The sequence below is a fragment of the Aythya ferina genome, assembly GCF_964211825.1.
Source record: "Aythya ferina genome assembly, chromosome: W".
NCBI classification, from domain to species: Eukaryota; Metazoa; Chordata; class Aves; order Anseriformes; family Anatidae; genus Aythya; species Aythya ferina.
Window position 1 is genome coordinate 8,059,484 of NC_140313.1, and position 20,875 is coordinate 8,080,358.

Sequence of the window (20,875 nt, forward strand, 5' to 3'; positions counted from 1 at the left end):
CCTAACCCTAACCCTAACCCTAACCCTAACCCTAACCCTTACCCTAACCCTAACCCTAACCCTAACCCTAACCCTAACCCTAACCCTAACCCTAACCCTAACCCTAACCCTAACCCTAACCCTAACCCTAACCCTAACCCTAACCCTAACCCTAACCCTAACCCTAACCCTAACCCTAACCCTAACCCTAACCCTAACCCTAACCCTAACCCTAACCCCTAACCCTAACCCTAACCCTAACCCTAACCCTAACCCTAACCCTAACCCTAACCCTAACCCTAACCCTAACCCTAACCCAAACCCTAACCCTAACCCTAACCCTAACCCTAACCCTAACCCTAACCCTAACCCTAACCCTAACCCTAACCCTAACCCTAACCCTAATGGCGGATCTAACCCTAACCCTAACCCTAACCCTAACCCTAACCCTAACCCTAACCCTAACCCTAACCCTAACCCTAACCCTAATGGCGGATCTAACCCTAACCCTAACCCTAACCCTAACCCTAACCCTAACCCTAACCCTAACCCTAACCCTAACCCTAACCCTAACCCTAACCCTAACCCTAACCCTAACCCTAACCCTAACCCTAACCCTAACCCTAACCCTAACCCTAACCCTAACCCTAACCCTAACCCTAACCCTAACCCTAACCCTAAACCCTAACCCTAACCCTAACCCTAAACCCTAACCCTAACCCTAACCCTAACCCTAACCCTAACCCTAACCCTAACCCTAACCCTAAACCCTAACCCTAACCCTAACCCTAACCCTAACCCTAACCCTAACCCTAACCCTAACCCTAACCCTAACCCTAACCCTAACCCTAACCCTAACCCTAACCCTAACCCTAACCCTAATGGAGGAACCCTAACCCTAACCCTAACCCTAACCCTAACCCTAACCCTAACCCTAACCCTAACCCTAACCCTAACCCTAACCCTAACCCTAACCCTAACCCTAACCCTCTAACCCTAACCCTAACCCTAACCCTAACCCTAACCCTAACCCTAACCCTAACCCTAACCCTAACCCCTAACCCTAACCCTAACCCTAACCCTAACCCTAACCCTAACCCTAACCCTAACCCTAACCCTAACCCTAACCCTAACCCTAACCCTAAACCCTAACCCTAACCCTAACCCTAACCCTAACCCTAACCCTAACCCTAACCCTAACCCTAAACCCTAACCCTAACCCTAACCCTAACCCTAACCCTAACCCTAACCCTAACCCTAACCCTAACCCTAACCCTAACCCTAACCCTAACCCTAACCCTAACCCTAACCCTAACCCTAATGGAGGAACCCTAACCCTAACCCTAACCCTAACCCTAACCCTAACCCTAACCCTAACCCTAACCCTAACCCTAACCCTAACCCTAACCCTAACCCTAACCCTAACCCTAACCCTAATGGCCCGCGCGGATCTAACCCTAACCCTAACCCTAACCCTAACCCTAACCCTAACCCTAACCCTAACCCTAACCCTAACCCTAACCCTAACCCTAATGGCCCGCGCGGATCTAACCCTAACCCTAACCCTAACCCTAACCCTAACCCTAACCCTAACCCTAACCCTAACCCTAACCCTAACCCTAACCCTAACCCTAACCCTAACCCTAACCCTAACCCTAACCCTAACCCTAAACCCTAACCCTAACCCTAACCCTAACCCTAACCCTAACCCTAACCCTAACCCTAACCCTAACCCTAACCCTAACCCTTTAATTAAATTACCCATATCTCAACCTGTGAGTTGTTCTTTCCTTTACTTCTTCCCCTCCTCTTCTGAGGGGAAGTGAGAGAGTGGTTGTGGTGGAGTTCAGCTGCCTAGCATGGTAAAACCACCCCACCCAAATGGATGGGTATGAGTGCTGCCAAAACTCCTTCCCCAGGGGTCTTTAGATATGCAGGATGCTTGGAAGGATTATGGAGCATTTCCAAAGGTACTAGGTATGTTCAGATATGCCTGAGGACGACCTGAATCCCCCCGCAGTCTCCCTTGCCTGTGCCTGCTGCATCCCCATTGCTTCCACAGAGACTGCAGACACCTCCTTTACCTCAGATACAGATATATCACACAGAGGCTATGAGAGAGTCGGCTCACACCCAGATACATACTTTATGTGGGCTCCAGGAGAAAGAGAGCAGGTTGATGCCTCAGCAGAAGTGGAAGGAATCCAAACAGTTGTGAAGGAACAGGGTAACCACTTATAACAAAAGCAACAGAAAAAAAATGTATTCGTGTATATTAATAAATCATACATATTATATGCATAAAAAAACAGTAACAGCAACTAAAAACAAACAGGTCTGTCATGGGACAGACTGTGAGTCATTTGTGGAGAGAGAGGAAAAGTTTATCACTTCTGAAAAATGTCCATGAAATCACTTTCCTCAGGGCATCCTTCAGCTCCTGGTTCCTCATGCTGTAGATGAGGGGGTTCACTGCTGGAGGCATCACCAAGTACAGAACTGCCACCACTACATTCAAGGATGGGGAGGACAGGGAGGGCGGCTTCAGGTAGGAAAAAATTCCTGTGCTGATAAACAGGGAGACCACGGCCAGGTGAGGGAGACATTTGGAAAAGGCTTTGTGCCTTCCCAGCTGAGATGGGATCCTCAGAACAGCCCTGAAGATCTGCACATAGGAGAGCACAATGAAAACATAACACCCCAAAAACGGAAAACCACTCAATATGAGGAGTGCAACTTCCCTGAGGTAGGAATTTGAGCAGGAGAGCTTGAAAATCTGGGGGATTTCACAGAAGAACTGGTCCACAGCATTGCCTTGGCAAAGGGGCAGTGAAAATGTATTGGTAGTGTGCAACAGAGCATTGAGAAAAGCAGTAACCCAGGCAGCTGCTGCCATCTGGGCACAAGCTCTGCTACTCAGGAGGGTCCCGTAGTGCAGGGGCTTGCAGATGGCAACATAGTGGTCATAGGACATGACAGTGAGAAGAAAATACTCTGCTGACATGAGAAAGGGGAAAAGAAAGACCTGTGCAGCACATCCTGAATAGGAAATGGCCCTGGTGTCCCAGAGGGCATTGGCCATGGCTTTGGGGACAGTGGTGGAGATGCAGCCCAGGTCGAGGAGGGCGAGGTTGAGGAGAAAGAAGTACATGGGGGTGTGGAGGCGGTGGTCGCAGGCTACTGTGGTGAGGATGAGGCCGTTGCCCAGGAGGGCAGCCAGGTAGATGCCCAGGGAGAGCGTGAAGTGCAGGAGCTGCAGCTCCCGAGTGTCTGCGAATGCCAGCAGAAGAAGGAACTCGGTGATGGAGCTGCTGTTGGACATCTGGTGGTTCGGGGAATGGTGACCTGTCCAAGAAGAAAACAGAAGGAGATATTAAGACAGACTTCAGGGGACTCATTCCTGTTCACATTGGACTCATGGGGCTTCCTGTATGTGAAGGGAGACGTTTTCAGTGGTTGGGTCCCTGAATAGCATGAGTGGCATTTGGTCCATTGAGGGTTTTCCCTATTTAGCATCATGAGAGATTATGGCATATTGGTCATCAGCCAGTATATGGGAAGAAAGACAGATTCATCTCATCCTAGTTTACCCTCCTTCACAGATGATATCAGAACCAAAAGCAGGCTCATGAAGGCACAACTGGCCTAGTCATTTGCATACCTCTTTGTTTTGATAAGTTAGACTGTCTTCACATCAATTTCCCTTTATCACACCTTTTACCCAGGTACTGTATGTGTAATGGTATTTTAAAAGCTTGGAAGTACCCTTTCTGCCTTAGATGAAAGTAAAACTTCACTCTCTGCTCTCCAGAAGACAAAGTGCAACAAAAGTGTCTTCTTCTGTACCTCTTTAGGATTCCCCTGTAACATCAGAGAAATGGTAGAAATGCTTGGAGGCAAAATGCTCTGGTGTGGGGTGACTGCCCCAGAGGTTGCTCTGAAAAAGAGCCTGGACTGTGCTGAGTGAATGCACAACTCCTCTGTTTCCCTGCCCAGCTATGGGGAGAGGGAGGAGAGGGACAGGACGAGGCTCCTAATTCATGTGGCTGAAATAAGGACTCTGAGAAATGCAAAAGGGCACAAAGAAGCAGTGCCCTTCTTGGGGCCTGTTGTAGCTTTCCAGGGATTACCTCAAGCTGACATCTCCTCAGGAGAATGACCTCATTGCCCAAACTGAAAGGACTGCATTGCACAGAACATGAAATTTTCAAAGGGGACTTGGACACCTGTGTCCAACAAAAACACCTCCAGGGCAGGGGCAGTGCCAGAACAGGAGCTTAACATCCCCCATCAGCACTGTTACTGCCAAAGAGTGCCACAGCGAGAACAAGAGCAGTGCACACAAATGGAGAAAGAAGGAAATGTACTGTCTTCCTCCAGCTGAGAGGAGACAGCCAGACACTCAAGAAAGCCTTCTCCCTAGCAGAGGCCCAGCCCAAGGCCTCCCTTGCTCTGCCCCCCACCAGGCTCCCTGCACATGGCCCTGGGGCTGCAGGGGAACCTGCTGGCAAACAGCCTGAAGGAATCCCTGGGGCTCCAGCCCTCACCTGTCACACACAGCACTTGACAGCAGGCTCATTTCTTCTTACAGAAAACCAATTAAGTGTAACAATCACATCTTGTCCCAGTATCAGTTTGGACATGAAGCTATGGTCAGGGACTGATATTTTTCATCCCCACTTCAGGATGGAATTCAGCAGAGTCAGTTGAGGCAGCTCATGCAGGTTATTCCTGGGGCTGGAAGGGGTCTCAGCTCCCTCCCATGTCTGCCACAGACCCACAGGAGCTGGGATTCCACTGGCCTCAGTTCAGGTGTCCACAACATAGGCACCTTACTGCGAATTACTGTGCCTTTATAGCTCCTTAGTGGAGATGGAGGATGGGCACAGGAGGGTAGACCTGTGACGGTCCAGGAGTTAGACATGGTGATCCTTATGGGTCCCTTCGAACTCGGGATATTCTCTGAAATACCTGGTAAAATTTGTGCTTGATCCTCTGCGAGTCAGGTGGAGGCATTCCTTTGGGTAACTGAAATGGCAGCACATGCCACATGTAGGACAACTGAACCTGTCCCTACTCCTTATGTGCAGGGCAGCCTGCAGAGGCTGTCAGCAGAGCAAAAGGAGTCATGTGTCACAGGAAGAGCTAAATGTATTCGTTCCTCTTCTACATGGCCCTTGGCTGTAACGCTTTTGTGTCACGGACACCTCCACAGACCCTCAGATCTCACCAGCAAGGTCTCTCTGCCCTTTGTGCCTTGAGGCAGGACTCTGCAGGGGTACAAGAGGTGGTGGGTGAGGATAAAATCAGTGGTTACTTTGCAAACTACACCCTTAACAGTTCATGGGACCTAAGGGCCTGCATCCACGGGTACAGGGAGAGTGTTGTGGCCTGGAGGTACTGGCTCCTTATGATCCCAGGAAGGGATCAGACAGCACCATTCAGGTGCTGTAAGGTGTTGGGAATCGGCACAAAGGGCGTGGACACGAGTCCGTGGAACAGTTGTTCGATCTGGCTATTCGGGCAATAAAATGGAGCATGATCTGACTCTACTGGTGTCTGTCGTGCTTTCGGCCGTGCTTCTTGCAACGCACTCTAACATATGGCGCCCGAACAGGCTGAGACCCGAACAGGCTGAGACCCACACAGGCAGAGGGATCGGAGCGGCGCCGGGAGACCTGAGGCACACGGCAAGCCTACCACCGCACGGAGAGAGCACTGAATGACGCTGCAGGGCTACGGCCAACTACGAGAGACAAGGACAGACCTGGCGGACGCCGGAACACTTGAGAGACATTGAAACACTCTACACACCGACCTGAACAACGGAACTGCGCAGGGACGCGGGAAAAAGGAGCCGTGGAAAACGCAGGGAATTGAAGTAATCGCAGTGCGATGCGGGACATCCGAGATCGAGTTGCTACGGGAGACCAGAGGTGTCAGTGGACAACGGCAGCCGACCCTCACCATGTGGCGAGTTGGCACATAGCAGAGGGGCGGACATCAGGACCCTGCAGCCTGTCTGACGTAACCATGGAGGCAGCAGCGGCTGTGCTGCTTCACTCTGGCATTCTTTTTGTAAGAGGTTTATCTTGCAATGCAAAAAAGACTATTCGTCCCCAGATCGGTGTTATAACTATGTTTCTGGATAACATTCCGTGGGGTTGCCACATTCTACGGATTACTAATGACGATTTACCTTTATTGCAGGGCAGGAGTGCAGAGACGCAGATTACACTGCCAAATGACCACCGGCAGGCTCTTTCACAAACAGCTTCTAAGGTTGCAGCTGGCACTGCCTGCAGCCATATAGCAGACGTTACACTTTCTTTCCTAACTAGTAATCATGTGTCTCATTCATTTGTGGTGAATGGTCAGTGGCAAAAAAAAAAGGGGGAGAGTAAGGGGCGACAAAGACAGAAACGGTACCAGGAGGATGCCACTGACACTAACAGCATGGGTAATAGGAGTCACAGGTGACGGTGCGGGGCGGCGGTGGGCGCTGCCGCGCTGCAGGGCACTCTGCCTGCTGTTCGCCCCCGCCTGCCTGTGCACTGCTGAGCTGTGTCATATGAGAACATGCCGGGTAAATGAAATCAGCTGTGGTCCTCAGTCAACCCAGTGTATCCCAGTGTCCTGGAAATGTGATGGTAAAAAAGACTGTGACAGAGATCCTGATTGCAAGGATGAAAGTGATGAAATTAACTGCCCTTCTTGGACCTGCAGGCCAGATCAGTTCAGATGTGAAGATGGGAACTGTGTCCATAGGAGAAGGCAGTGCAGTGGTGTGAGAGACTGTCTGGATGGCACTGATGAACAAACAGTAACAATGTTATTCAGTGCTCTGGACCTGGCAAATTCAAGTGCAGAAGTGGAGAATGCATAGATATCAATAAAGTGTGTAACCAGCAGAGAGACTGCAAGGAGTGGGGTGATGAGCCCCTGAAGGAATGCAACATAAATTAAAATTAATTACTCGTGTGTCTGGGAGTTTCAGAACAACTGATAACAACTAGTGACTGTTATGGGATACTATGTGGATCTTTGGTATCTGGTTAGGGGGGGCCGAGAGATAAAGAGGAAGGAGAAAGACGCTGAAGGGCGGCTGGGAGACAAGACTTGAAGAAGATGTTCCGTAAACTTGGGGTGGTGCCCAGTAAGTACAAAGGGGGAGAGGAAGACTGCGAGCCTTCAGCATGGAAGACCCCTAGAGACCCCCAGAAGAGACCCCCAGAGGAGACTGCGCATGCTCCAGTAGGAGGGGCTGCACCCCGGAAGCTAATTTTAATAATCTATTTTTTAATCTATTTTTTTAATAATCTATTTTTAATTATTTTTAATAATCTATTTTTTTTAGAAGTAGTAATGAATATGTATTAATCTAGGAGCATAAAAATCAGCTGCTTGATGTAACTGGTGTGCGTCCTGGTGGAGCGGAGACTCCCGGTGCACCCAGCGCTGTTTGCTTACCTCTATTCCTTTATATTCTTTCAATAAATCCTATTTTTTTATTTAATCCTAATTTGAATCCTGAGCCATTTATAACAATGCTAACACCACACCTTTGACTGCCACAGTTCCAAACATGGCAGAGATAGTGAAAGCCTTCTGTGCATCTAACAGTAGCAATGGTGCTAACTACTCCCAAATATGGAAAGTCACATGGGAAGTCAAAGATTGCTATTTCACCTTCTTTCTAACCCTGCCGGTTGAGTACAGCCGAGCATATTTTATTTTCTTTTTGCTCATAGGAATCCTGAGTGAACTGCATGTGGACAGCTGGAGAAATGCAAACCAACAGTTTGGATTAACTTGATGGGTCAAGCTTCCCTCACTGTGTACTGGATTTACATGGCAAGGGTTTGGTAGCAGGGGGCCATAGGGGTGGTTTCTGTGAGAAAGATCTAGAAGCTGCCCCATGTTTGGGAAGGGCCCCATTGTTTTCCAGAGCTGAGCCAATAAGCGATGTTGTTTTGCGCCTCTGTGAGAGCATATTTAAGACAGGGAAAAAAACACTGCAACACACAGCAGCCGGGAGAGTGAAGGGAGTGAGAAACAGCCTGCAGGTGCCAAGGTCAGTGTAGAAGGAGGGGGAGAGGTGCTCCAGGCGCCGGAGCAGAAGTCCCCTGCGGCCTGTGGTGAGGACCATGGTGAAGCAGGCTGTCCCCCTGCAGCCCATGGAGTACCACGGTGGAGCAGGTGGCCCTGCACCGACGGAGGCTGCCACCTGTGGAAGAACCCTGCCGGAGCAGATTCCGGGCCAGACCTGTAGCCCGTGGAGAGGAGACCACGCAGGAGCAGGTGACCTGGCAGGAGCTGCTGCCCGTAGGGGAGCCAGGTTGGAGCAGTTTTCTCCTGAGGGATGGACCCCGTGGTACGGACCCATATCCGGAGCAGTTCTGGAAGATCTGCTGCCTGTGGGAAGCCCACGCCGGATCAGTTCATCAAGGACTGCATCCCGTGGGTGGGACCCCACAGCACAGGGGACGAGAGTGACCGAGAAGGAGCGGCAGAGAAGAAGTGCTGTAGACTGACCATAACCCCCATTCCCCCGCGCCTCTGGGGGGGAGGAGGTGGAAGAGGGTGGATGGGGGGGAAGGTGCTTTTGGTTTCTTTCCTTTGTTTCTCACTTCTCTAGCTTGTTAGTAATGAGCAATAAATCTTACTATCTCCCTATGCCGAGTCTGTTTTGCCTGTTACAATAATTATTGCGTGATTTTCTCGTCCTTATCTCAACCCTTGAGCCCTTTTCACATATTTTCTCCCCATTCCTCTTTGAGGAGGGGGAGTGAGAGAGCGGCTGTGGTGGAGCTCGGCTGTCCACTTGAGCGGAACCACGACACAAACATGCCAGTGCTAATAACCAGAGAGACCACGGCCAGGTGAGGGAGGCACGTGGAAAAAGCTTTGTGCCGGCCCTGCTTAGAGGGCATCCTCAGCACAGCCCTGAAGATCTGCACATAGGACAGCATGATGAATACAAAACACACCAAGAAAACAAAAATACTAAGCATGAGGAGCCTGATTTCCCTTATGTAGGAGTCACAGCAAGAGAGCTTGAGGATCTGGGGGATTTCAGAGAAGAACTGGTCCACAGCATTGCCTTGGCAGAGGAGCAGGGAAAATGTATTGGCAGTGTGAAGCAGAGCATTGAGAACCCCACTGCCCCAGGCAGCTGCTGCCATCTGGGCACAAGCTCTGCTGCCCAGGAGGGTCCCGTAGTGCAGGGGCTTGCAGATGGCAACGTAGCGGTCGTAGGACATGACAGTGAGAAGATAATACTCTGCTGATATCAAGAAGACAAACAGAAAGACCCGGGCAGCACATCCTTCATAGGCGATGGCCCTGGTGTCCCAGAGGGAATTGGCCATGGCTTTGGGGACAGTGGTGGAGATGCAGCCCAGGTCAATCACAGAGAGGTTGAGGAGGAAGAAGTACATGGGGGTGTGGAGGCGGTGGTCGCAGGCTACGGCGGTGAGGATGAGGCCGTTGCCCAGGAGGGCAGCCAGGTAGATGCCCAGGAAGAGCGCGAAGTGCAGGAGCTGCAGCTCCCGTGTGTCTGCAAATGGCAGGAGGAGGAACTCGGTGATGGAGCTGCTGTTGGACATTTGATGTCTCTTGACCTTGAGGCCGGTCTAAAAGGAAATAAAAACAACATTTGTGTAGACATAATATATAAAGGAACTTTTCATCATTGTTGCAAAAATTCACTCAAGTGCAGGGCTTGGTGCATAATGTTTTGTGTATTTTTTTGTACTTGCCCTACACACCTGAGAAGTCCTTAAAGGTAGAAATCGTTGGTGTACTGCCCACCAAGTGAAATCTTGGGGGTCCTGCAAGGCAAAGGGACTGTCCCTCAGGGCAGACTGAAGGTGTATCAATCAGTCCTGGTCTCAGCTGCCCCGTGCAGGCACCTCGGGAGGTTGGTCACACTTAGGTGTTCCTCTGAATAGACCCTTAATGCTACTGAGAGCGGAGGAATCCAGGTTCAAAGTGCGTATCTCCAAACCCCTCACCCAACTCATCATATCTGAGGAGGATCTCAGCACTCTGCTTTTCCCCAGGGACACACAGGGATCACAGCAGCTGCCCATATACAACCGTTCAGCAGCATTTGTATGACCTCAGGACTGACGTCTCTTCTCCATGGCGCTGCTAGATAACACAGAGCTGCTAGGGCAGAGTTTTGCCCTTCTGCATGGCAGCCTGCAGCCCAGCAGAAGCCCCACGTAAAGAGTCAAACGTCGTCAGATGTGATGTCCTGAACAGACAGCCAGCTCATTCCCAGCCACACAAACATTTCCCAGAGGCCCAAAAGTTTGGAAGAAACATCGATGCTTTTTTCATGGACATACCTGAGTGACAGGAACATCATCAGTGTTTGAGCTGCACCTGAATTCTCATCCCCAAAACTGCAGTGAGTACAAAGCAGCTAATAAAATTTCAATGACATTATGGCTGGAGATCTATGCTCGATGAGAAAGGAGACCAGGAGATTGCTAAGAGGAAGGTGTCTGCACTGCAGGGATGGCAGGGAGGTGCCCAAATCCCCCCTCCCATCTTGCTGCTGGGAGCAGCTCCCTCCCACCCTCTGGGTGCTCAGCTCTGCCCTGCAGATACCTCCTGACAGCAGGGCTCTGGCCAGGGGCAGCTCGCTGGGGGCATGTCCTAGATCCCAACTCACACAGACCCTGCTGACATTGCAAGGGTGGTGGTGGTTACAAGGAAAGTGTCCTTGTAACCCTTCACTCTGACAGATTGTGAGTCTCAGACTCTTCTTAGAAATAACAGCATCTATTTCTGCACTCATTGAGCCAAAGCAGAGAAGACTGAAATCTCATGAAGCTCAGGAAAGAAAAGACTGAAGCTAAAATCCCCTTCCTTCTCCCAGTTCTTTTAAAGTCCCCTTGGATACACCCTGGTTGTGCTGTGGAGCTGTGAGCAGGCTGCCCCAGGCAGCAGCCTCCAGCCAGCAGCAGGACCCTGCCCTGCCGGGGGGGCTCCTTCCACCCGCAGCTTCTCCCCACAGCGCCCTGGGCAGCTCCCCGGGCAGGCTGAGTGCTGAGCCTGGCAGGCGGCAGAGGCCCTGCCCCGGCACACAGCCCCTGGGGTACAGCAGGGACCCTGCTCTGCACCACAGCCCTGGACACCCCTGCCTGCACCCCCGGCTTCTCCTGCCTCCAGGAACTGCGTCTGCATTGCCCTCCAGCCAGAGACTTACCGGGTGCAGGGCTGGGAAGTCTTCTCCTGCTGTGAGCTCTGGGCATCCTGCCACTTCTGCCTGCCTTTAAGCACTGTGTCTCTGCAGGCAGTGCCCCCAGCCCTGCTGCGCTGTGCAGAGGAGCTGCTCCTGGGCAGAGCTGTCTCTCTGCAGCGCTGCCTGCTTGCCAGGAGCTCCCCTTGGGCCCAGGAGCCCGGCCCAGCTCAGCAGCAGAGGCCCAGCCCAAGGCCTCTCTTGCTCTGCCCCCCACCAGGCTCCCTGCACATGGCCCTGGGACTGCAGGGGAACCTGCTGGCAAACAGCCTGAAGGAATCCCTGGGGCTCCAGCCCTTACGTGGCACACATGCTTCTTGACAGCAGGATCATTTCTCCTAGCACAAAAACAATTATCTGTAACAATCACCTCTTCTCACATCAGCTGATGGTGGGACACCTAGATAAGGTCATAGAAGTAGCTCCTTTAACCCCCTGCTTAGGGAAAGGGTTCAGCAGAGTCAGTTAAAACATCTCATGCTGGGTTTTTGTCCTGGGGCTGGAATGGGGCTCAGATCCCTCCCATACCTGCCACAAACCCACAGGACCTGGGATTCCCCTGCACTCAGTTTAAGTGTGCATAACATGGGCAGCTGCAGTTGAGCTCCTTGTCTCAGCTCCAGGAGTTGGAGAATATCAGGGGGTTGCAAACACCTGGTGACATGTCAGGGGGCAGAGGTACGTGCAGGCATCTGCGAACTCTCATGGAGAGGCACAGGGCAGCACCTGGGGGCATCCCCTTGGAGGCTGGTGAGGAATGCCTTTGGCCAGCTGAAATGACAGCAAATGCACCCATTTAGGACAACTAAACCTGTCCCTCCTCAGTAGGCTCAGTGCAGCCTGTAGAGGCATCCACCTGACCCAATGGAGAACTGTGCCACAGGGAGATCTGAGTCTCTCTCTCCCTCTAGTTTTCCCTCCAACTCCAGGGACTGTAATGGCACTTGTCTCATGGACATCCCTACATTATCTAATGAAATTCGGGGCAGCTGCTCCATGTAATAGCCAATTCCAGGCCTGCAGTGCTACCTGAGATGCCAACGCTGCCCAGCACCACTGGAGCATGCAGCTGACACGGGCAGCACAGGACCCACAGGACACCTCTGGCCATCTACAGCTGGTACTTAACGGGTACCCCTGAAGGCATCTCTGACAGACCTGGTGCTTATGAGCAAGTGACCACTTCCCAGGGCTGCAGAAAGCAAAGGTTTATCCCTCCTCTATCCAGGCAGTGCATGGATATGAGGCACATCACACCGGGGTTTCCACTTGTGTCCTTTGGTTTGCAAACACTGCTGCTGCTTCTTACCCCCATCCCTTACTCAGTCAAGACACAGCCCAGTGATTTTTTTCTGTGTCCCTTTATCACAGGATGTGCATAGCCAAGGACATTTTCAGCAGCCCTTCTCCTGCCTGGAGATCAGCCCCAGCTCCAGCACCGGCCCTCAGGGCTGCACCAACACCACAAAAGGCCCTCTGCTGTCAGGGCAGCACAGCCCAGGCCTATTTCCTTCTGGCCTCAGGAACACCAGGGCGTACTGTGCTTCAGGCCCCTCATTTCATTCTCCTAGGGCCATCTGCCATCCACGGCAGCAGGTCTCTGTTGTGAAGGAAAGCCTCTTCATGCCCAGGCTCTTGGGTACAAGATCTGGGACAAGTCTGAGTTTGGCCCTTGTGCCACAGCTGAGGTGCTGCAGCCCAGATGTGCCCCTATGCCCTCAGGCTGGGGCACAGGCAGGAGGAGCTGGATCCCCGCCTGCTGTCACAGGGCTGGGACATTGATGGAAGAGCTGCTGAGGTGTGGGGGGACAGGTCCCTCAGCTTGGGGTGCTGTGCTGGATGGGGGCAGATTCTTCAGAAGAGACAGGCAGGGGTGATCAACAGGGGGTTGCCCTCCATGTGAAGGATATGTCTGGATGCATGGAGCTCCTCTATGGGATGGCAGTAGAGTGGGGGAGCCCTTGTGGGTGAGGGTCAGAACAGAGCCAGTCAGGGTGACCTTGTGGTCAGAGGTAGATGCCTGCAGTCAGGCTGAAGAAGCAGACAGTCTTCTGGAAGCCACTGGACTAAGATGAATTCAATGACCCCATGTCACCCTGGGGGCCTTTAATCACTCGGACAGTCACAGGAAAGGGACACTGCTGGGTGCAAACATTCCCGAGGTTTCTGTGGGTTCTTGGAGACAGATTCTGTGCACAGCTGCCAGGTGGACCGACCTAGGTGATGTTCACCAGGATCTGGGACTTGCAAACAGGAAAACCTGTGTCTTGACACTCCTCCTGCAAAATGCATGTCGTAGTCCAGCTGCTTTTCAGCACATGGAAAGAGATGAGGTTTCAGGGCCCAGCCCTACATCCAGCACTGCACAGGCCCACTCATTCATAGTCCCTGGGAGGCCTGCAGCCCCTCCGTGCCATCCCTGGCTGTCTTCAGGCAGCTCCTCCTGCCACAGGGCCAGGGCAGGCGGGCCCGAGCTGCTGCAGCCAGAAAGGTTTGCTGGTCCCATTACTTCCTCATCAGCTGAGATCGGGTCTCAGAGAAAGAAGAGTCTGTAGCTGCATTTATTTTGCTTTAATATGCTGAGAGCATGGGGATGGCTTCTGCCGAGAGGCAAAACCCCTCTCATTTATACTCAGGAACATGGTGGAGGCTCCTCGGTCAGTCACAGAAAGGCGTGACATATGTTGGAGAAATAATCCACTAAACACACAAAAATCCACTGCTGAGGGGCAGGCACCTGGAGAGTATTGGCAGATTGACTTTAGCGAACTGCCTAGAAAAGGGGGGCTGAAGTATTTGTTAGTCCTCGTGGACTCGTCTGCAGGCTGGCCCGAGGCCTTTCCGTGTCATACCAGGAAGGCGAGAGAAGTAGTACAAGCTCTGGTAAAAGAAAGAATTCCGAGATTTGGGGCATCTTTGGGAACGCCATCGGACAGAGGTCCACATTTGATAGCCAAGGGAGTTACTGAAAGAAGCAGACTATTAGGTATTGGTTGGGATCCACATAGCCCTTACAGACAGACCCCAGTCTAGTGGCAGAGTAGACAGAATGAATCATACTCTCAAGACTCAGGCAAAGCGTGTCAAGAAACTTCAGTGATCTGAAGACAGGTTTTACCCTGTCTTTTGCAAAAGGCCCAGCCCCAGGAAAAGCCTCAAACCCCACCTTCCTGGAAGGGCTCCCAAGAGCAGAGGCGTGTTGAGGCAGGAACACATCAGTGACTTCTCCAGCGCTCCACTTCCTTTATTCTGTGGCCTTTGTCAGAATTTGGAGATGTTCCTGGTGGATGGGCCAGGAACCGCTAGAAATGAACTGGGCAGAAGGGAGGTGACTGTTTCTCAGGACAAGAAGGGAAATCTCTCGTCTCTCTCCTGAGCTGTGCTGTCTCCATGCTGCTGACGTCATAAGCCTTCTTATGACACGGGCTGATGTCACAGGGGGATGCCCTGCATCACCAGCATATAAGCACTGGAGCAGCGGCAGTGCTGGCACTTCCCTGCAAGGCCTGGTCCCTGCTGGGCACTGCTTGGGTGCTCCCCAGTGCTGTCCTTCTGTGGCCAGGAGTGGGGTCAGCACGCAGCAATCTTGCACATTGCTCCTGCCCTGGACCCCAGTCCTGGTCCAGTCCCCAGCCCTAGTCCCAAGCCCTCGTCCCCAGCCCTGCTCCGGTCCCCAGCCATGGCCCCCAGCCCAGTTCAGGTCAACAGCCGTGGTTCCCAGCCTTGGTCCCCAGCCCTGCACCCCAGCTCGGGTCCGGTCCCGAGCCCTGTTCCCCAGCCCTGGTCCTGAACACTGGTCCACAGTCCTGGTCCAGTCCCCAGCCCTAGACCTGAGCCCTGGTCCCCAGCCCTGGTCCGCAGCACTGGTCTGGTTCCCAGCCCTTTTCCCCAGCCCTGGTCCCGTCCATAGCTCTGGTCCCCAGCCCTGGTCCCCAGCCTTGGTACCCAGTCCTGGATCCCAGCCCGGGTCCGGTCCCCAACCCTGGTCCGCAGCCCTGGTCCAGTCTGTTAGAAATGGCTCAGGATTCAAATTAGGATTAAATAAAAAATAGGATTTATTAAAAGAATATAAAAGAATAGAGGTAAGCAAACAGCGCTGGGTGCACCGGAAGTCTCCGCTCCACCAGGATGCACACCAGTTACATCAAGCAGCTGATTTTTATGCTCCTAGAGTAATATATATTCATTACTACTTCTAAAAAAAACAGGTTATTATAATTAGCTTCCGGGGTCCAATCCCTCCTACTGGAGCATGTGCATCAGTCTCCGGTGGTCCCTCTGGGGGTCTCTAGGGGTCTTTCATGCTGAAGGCTCATAGTCTTCCTTTCCCCTTTGTACTCCCTTGGCACCATATCAAGTTTATAGAACATCCCCTGCAGGTCTTGTCTCCCAGTTGTCCTTCAGCTTATTTTTTCTTCTTCTTCTTAATCTCTTGGCCACCTGGCCAGATATCAGAGGCCTGCATAGTATCCCATAACAGTCACTAGTTGTTATCAGTTGTTCTGAAACCCCAGACATCAAAGACTTCATACAAACACAAATAGCTTTCTTATTGACACTTCACCAGTAATTAAAACATTCTTCACCAGCCATTCACAGGGACAGTCACACCTATAGCAGTGTTAAGTTAATCTCGAAGAAGACAGAAAAAGGCTGTAACTGTTAGAAATAGAAGTCCGAAATAACAAAAGCAAACAGGTTCATAAATTTGAGGAGTATTTTCTGAAGACTTGATAAATGGACTAGAATGAGGGGGAGACTGGGACACACTGCATCTGTGGTTCAAGAATTAGATTGCCAGTGCAGGGCTCAGAGGCAGACAGGACTGTTCTTTATGGACATGAATTGTTAAAACATTCCTAACAAGTCCAAAGCCCTAGTCCCCAGCCCTGGTTCCCATTCCTGGTAGACAGCCCTGGTCCCCAGCCCTGGTTCCCAGCCTTGGTACCCAGCCATGCACCCCAGCTCGGGTCCAGTCCCGAGCCCTGGTCCCCAGCCACGGTCCCCAGTCCTGGTTTATTCCCCAGCCCTAGTCCCTAGCCCTTGTCCCCAGCCCTGGCCCACAGCGCTGGTCCGGTTCCCAGCCCTGTTCCCCAGCCTTGGTCCGGTCCATAGCTCTGGTCCCCAGCCCTGGTCCCCAGCCTTGGTACCCAGTCCTGGATCCCAGCCCGGGTCCGGTCCCCAAACCTGGTCCCCAGCCCGGGTCCGGTCCGCAATACTGGTTTCCAGCCCTGGTCCCCAGCCCTGGTTCCCTTTTCCTGGTAGACAGACCTGGTCCACTCCCCAGCCCTAGGCCCTAGCCCTAGTCCCCAGCCCTGGTCCCAGCGCTGTTATGGTACCCAGCTTTGATCCCCAGGTCTGGTCTGGTCCCTAGCCCTGGTCCCCAGCCCTGATCCCCAGCCCTGGTCCCCAGCCTCTCCTTAGCTGTGCTGTCTCCTTGCTGCTGACATCATAAGCCTTCTTATGACACGGGCTGATGTCACAGGGGGATGCCCTGCATCACCAGCATATAAGCACTGGAGCAGCGGCAGTGCTGGCACTTCCCTGCAAGGCCTGGTCCCTGCTGGGCACTGCTTGGGTGCTCCCCAGTGCTGTCCTTCTGTGGCCAGGAGTGGGGTCAGCACGCAGCAATCTTGCACATTGCTCCTGCCCTGGACCCCAGTCCTGGTCCAGTCCCCAGCCCTAGTCCCAAGCCCTCGTCCCCAGCCCTGCTCCGGTCCCCAGCCATGGCCCCCAGCCCAGTTCAGGTCAACAGCCCTGGTTCCCAGCCTTGGTCCCCAGCCCTGCACCCCAGCTCGGGTCCGGTCCCGAGCCCTGTTCCCCAGCCCTGGTCCTGAACACTGGTCCACAGTCCTGGTCCAGTCCCCAGCCCTAGACCTGAGCCCTGGTCCCCAGCCCTGGTCCGCAGCACTGGTCTGGTTCCCAGCCCTTTTCCCCAGCCCTGGTCCCGTCCATAGCTCTGGTCCCCAGCCCTGGTCCCCAGCCTTGGTACCCAGTCCTGGATCCCAGCCCGGGTCCGGTCCCCAACCCTGGTCCCCAGCCCGGGTCCGGTCCCCAACCCTGGTCCGCAGCCCTGGTCCAGTCTGTTAGAAATGGCTCAGGATTCAAATTAGGATTAAATAAAAAATAGGATTTATTAAAAGAATATAAAAGAATAGAGGTAAGCAAACAGCGCTGGGTGCACCGGAAGTCTCCGCTCCACCAGGATGCACACCAGTTACATCAAGCAGCTGATTTTTATGCTCCTAGAGTAATATATATTCATTACTACTTCTAAAAAAAACAGGTTATTATAATTAGCTTCCGGGGTCCAATCCCTCCTACTGGAGCATGTGCATCAGTCTCCGGTGGTCCCTCTGGGGGTCTCTAGGGGTCTTTCATGCTGAAGGCTCATAGTCTTCCTTTCCCCTTTGTACTCCCTTGGCACCATATCAAGTTTATAGAACATCCCCTGCAGGTCTTGTCTCCCAGTTGTCCTTCAGCTTATTTTTTCTTCTTCTTCTTAATCTCTTGGCCACCTGGCCAGATATCAGAGGCCTGCATAGTATCCCATAACAGTCACTAGTTGTTATCAGTTGTTCTGAAACCCCAGACATCAAAGACTTCATACAAACACAAATAGCTTTCTTATTGACACTTCACCAGTAATTAAAACATTCTTCACCAGCCATTCACAGGGACAGTCACACCTATAGCAGTGTTAAGTTAATCTCGAAGAAGACAGAAAAAGGCTGTAACTGTTAGAAATAGAAGTCCGAAATAACAAAAGCAAACAGGTTCATAAATTTGAGGAGTATTTTCTGAAGACTTGATAAATGGACTAGAATGAGGGAGAGACTGGGACACACTGCATCTGTGGTTCAAGAATTAGATTGCCAGTGCAGGGCTCAGAGGCAGACAGGACTGTTCTTTATGGACATGAATTGTTAAAACATTCCTAACAAGTCCAAAGCCCTAGTCCCCAGCCCTGGTTCCCATTCCTGGTAGACAGCCCTGGTCCCCAGCCCTGGTTCCCAGCCTTGGTACCCAGCCATGCACCCCAGCTCGGGTCCAGTCCCGAGCCCTGGTCCCCAGCCACGGTCCCCAGTCCTGGTTTATTCCCCAGCCCTAGTCCCTAGCCCTTGTCCCCAGCCCTGGCCCACAGCGCTGGTCCGGTTCCCAGCCCTGTTCCCCAGCCTTGGTCCGGTCCATAGCTCTGGTCCCCAGCCCTGGTCCCCAGCCTTGGTACCCAGTCCTGGATCCCAGCCCGGGTCCGGTCCCCAAACCTGGTCCCCAGCCCGGGTCCGGTCCGCAATACTGGTTTCCAGCCCTGGTCCCCAGCCCTGGTTCCCTTTTCCTGGTAGACAGACCTGGTCCACTCCCCAGCCCTAGGCCCTAGCCCTAGTCCCCAGCCCTGGTCCCAGCGCTGTTATGGTACCCAGCTTTGATCCCCAGGTCTGGTCTGGTCCCTAGCCCTGGTCCCCAGCCCTGATCCCCAGCCCTGGTCCCCAGCCTCTCCTTAGCTGTGCTGTCTCCTTGCTGCTGACATCATAAGCCTTCTTATGACACAGGCTGATGTCACATAAGGATGCCCTGCATCACAAGGATATAAGCACTGGAGCAGCGGCAATTCCGGCACTTCCCTGCAAGGCCTGGTCCCTGCTGGGCACTGCTTGGGTGCTCCCCAGCGCTGTCCTTCTGTGGCCAGGAGTGGGGTCAGCAGGCAGCAAGCTTGCACTGGGCAACCCTCGCTGACGGGCGGAGGAGCAGGTGCACCTTGCTCCTGCCCTGGATCCCAGCCATGGTCCGGTCCCCAGTCCTGGTCCCAAGACCTGGTCCTGTCCCCAGCCCTGGTCCCCAGCCCTGGTCCCCAACCCTCGTCCGGTCCCCAGCCCTGGTCCCCAGCCCTGGTCCGGTCCAAGTGCAGGTCCCCAGCCCTGGTCCGGTCCCCATGCCTGGTCCCCATCACTGGTCCGGTCCCCAGCCCTGGTCCACAGACCTGGTCCCCACCCCAGGTCTGGTCTCGAGCCTTGGTCTCCAGCTCTGGTCCCCAGCCCTGGACACCAGCCCGGGACCAGTTCCCAGCTCTTGTACCCAGCCCTCGTCCCAAACCCTTACCCACAGCCCTGGTCCAGTCCTCAGCCCTAGTCCCCATCCGTGGTCCCCATCCCTGGTCCACAGCGCGAGTCTGGTCCCCAGCTCAAGTCCCAAGCCCTGCTCCGGTCCCCAAGCCTGGTCCCAAGCCCTCGTCAGCAGTCCTGGTCCCCAGCACTGGTCTGGTACCGAGCTTTGGTCCCCAGCTCTGGTCCTGTCCCTAGCCCTGGTCTAGAGCCCTAGTCCGCTCCCGTGCTTAGGTCCCCAGCCCTGGTCCCAAACCCTGGTCCGGTCCGCAGAACTGGTCGCCAGCCCTGATCCCCAGCCCTAGCCCCCAGTTCTGGACCCAGCCCTGGTCCCCTGCCCTGGTTTGGCCTCCAGCCCTGGTCACCAGCTCTGATCCCCAGCCCTATTCCCCAGCCCTGCTCCCGAGCCCTGGTCCCCAGACCTGTTCCGGTCCACAGAACTGGTCCCCAGCCCTGGTCCCCAGCCCTGGTCCACTCCCCATCCCTAGTCCCCAGCCCTGATCCCAAGTAATGGTCCACAGCCCTGGTCGAGCTCCCAGCCCTGGTCCCCAGTCTTGATCCCTAGACCTGGTCCCCAGCCCTGGTCCCCAGCCTTGGACACAGCCCTGTTCCGGTCCCCAGCCCTTATCCTCAGCCCTGGTCACCAGCACTGTTCCGGACTGCAACCCTTGTCCCCAGCGCTGGTCCCAAGCCCTGGTCCCCAGCTCTGGTCCCGAGCCCTGGTCCGTTACCCAGCCATGATCCCCAGCCATGGTCTGGTCCCCGCCCTGGTCCACGGACCGGATTACCCAGCCATGGTCCGCAGCCATGGTCTGGTCCTCAGCCCTGGTCTCCAGACCTGTTCCGGTCCCCAGCCCTGGCCCAAATACCTTGTCCCCAGGCCTGGTTTTGTCCCCAGCCCTAGTCCCCAGTCATGGTGCCCTGGCCTGGTCCCCAGGACTTGTCCAGTCCCCAGTCCTGGTCCAGAGCCCTGGTCCCCAGCCTTGGTTCCCAGCCCTGGTCCAGTTCCAAGCCCTGGTCACCAGCCCTGGTCCCGTCTGCAGAACTAGTCCCCAGGCCTGATCCCCAGCCCTGGTCATCAGCCCTGGTCCCCAGCTCTGGTACCCATCCCTGGTCCCTAGCCCTGGTCCGGTCCCCAGCCCTGATCCCCAGGCCTTGTCCCCAGACCTGGTGCCCTGCCATAGTCCGGTCCCCAGCCCTGGTCCCCAGCCCTGGCACCCAGCCCTGATTTGGTCCCAGGCCCTAATTTGATCCCCAGCCCTGGTCCCCAGCCCCGATCCACAGCACTGGTCCCCAGCCCTGGTATGGTCACCAGCCCGGGTCCCAAACCCTCATCCCTAGCCCTGGTCCGGACCCCAGCCCTGGTCCCCAGCCCTGGTCACCAGACCTGGTCTGTTCCCTACCCTGGTCCCCATCCCTGGTCCCCAGCTCTGGTCCCTAGCCCTATTCCCCAGCCCTGATCCCCAGCCCTGGTCCCCAGCCCTGCTCCCGAGCCCTGGTCCCCAGACCTGGTCCGGTCTGCAGAACTGGTCCCGAGCCCTGC

At 54.1% G+C, this 20,875-nt stretch overlaps 1 protein-coding gene across 1 annotated transcript in view; it reads right to left on the minus strand.

The window, feature by feature from the left end:
- LOC311426493 (olfactory receptor 14A16-like) overlaps positions 1-9,587 on the minus strand; it is a gene marked incomplete at both ends in the record, with an annotated part of 13,763 nt that extends 4,176 nt beyond the window's left edge. Inside the window, 2 exons of the mRNA XM_084502860.1 lie at positions 2,396-2,546; positions 8,818-9,587. Coding sequence (XP_084358986.1) covers positions 2,396-2,546; positions 8,818-9,587 — 921 coding nt within the window. The remainder of the gene's footprint in view (positions 1-2,395; positions 2,547-8,817) is intronic.
- Between the last annotated feature and the right edge of the window lie 11,288 nt (positions 9,588-20,875).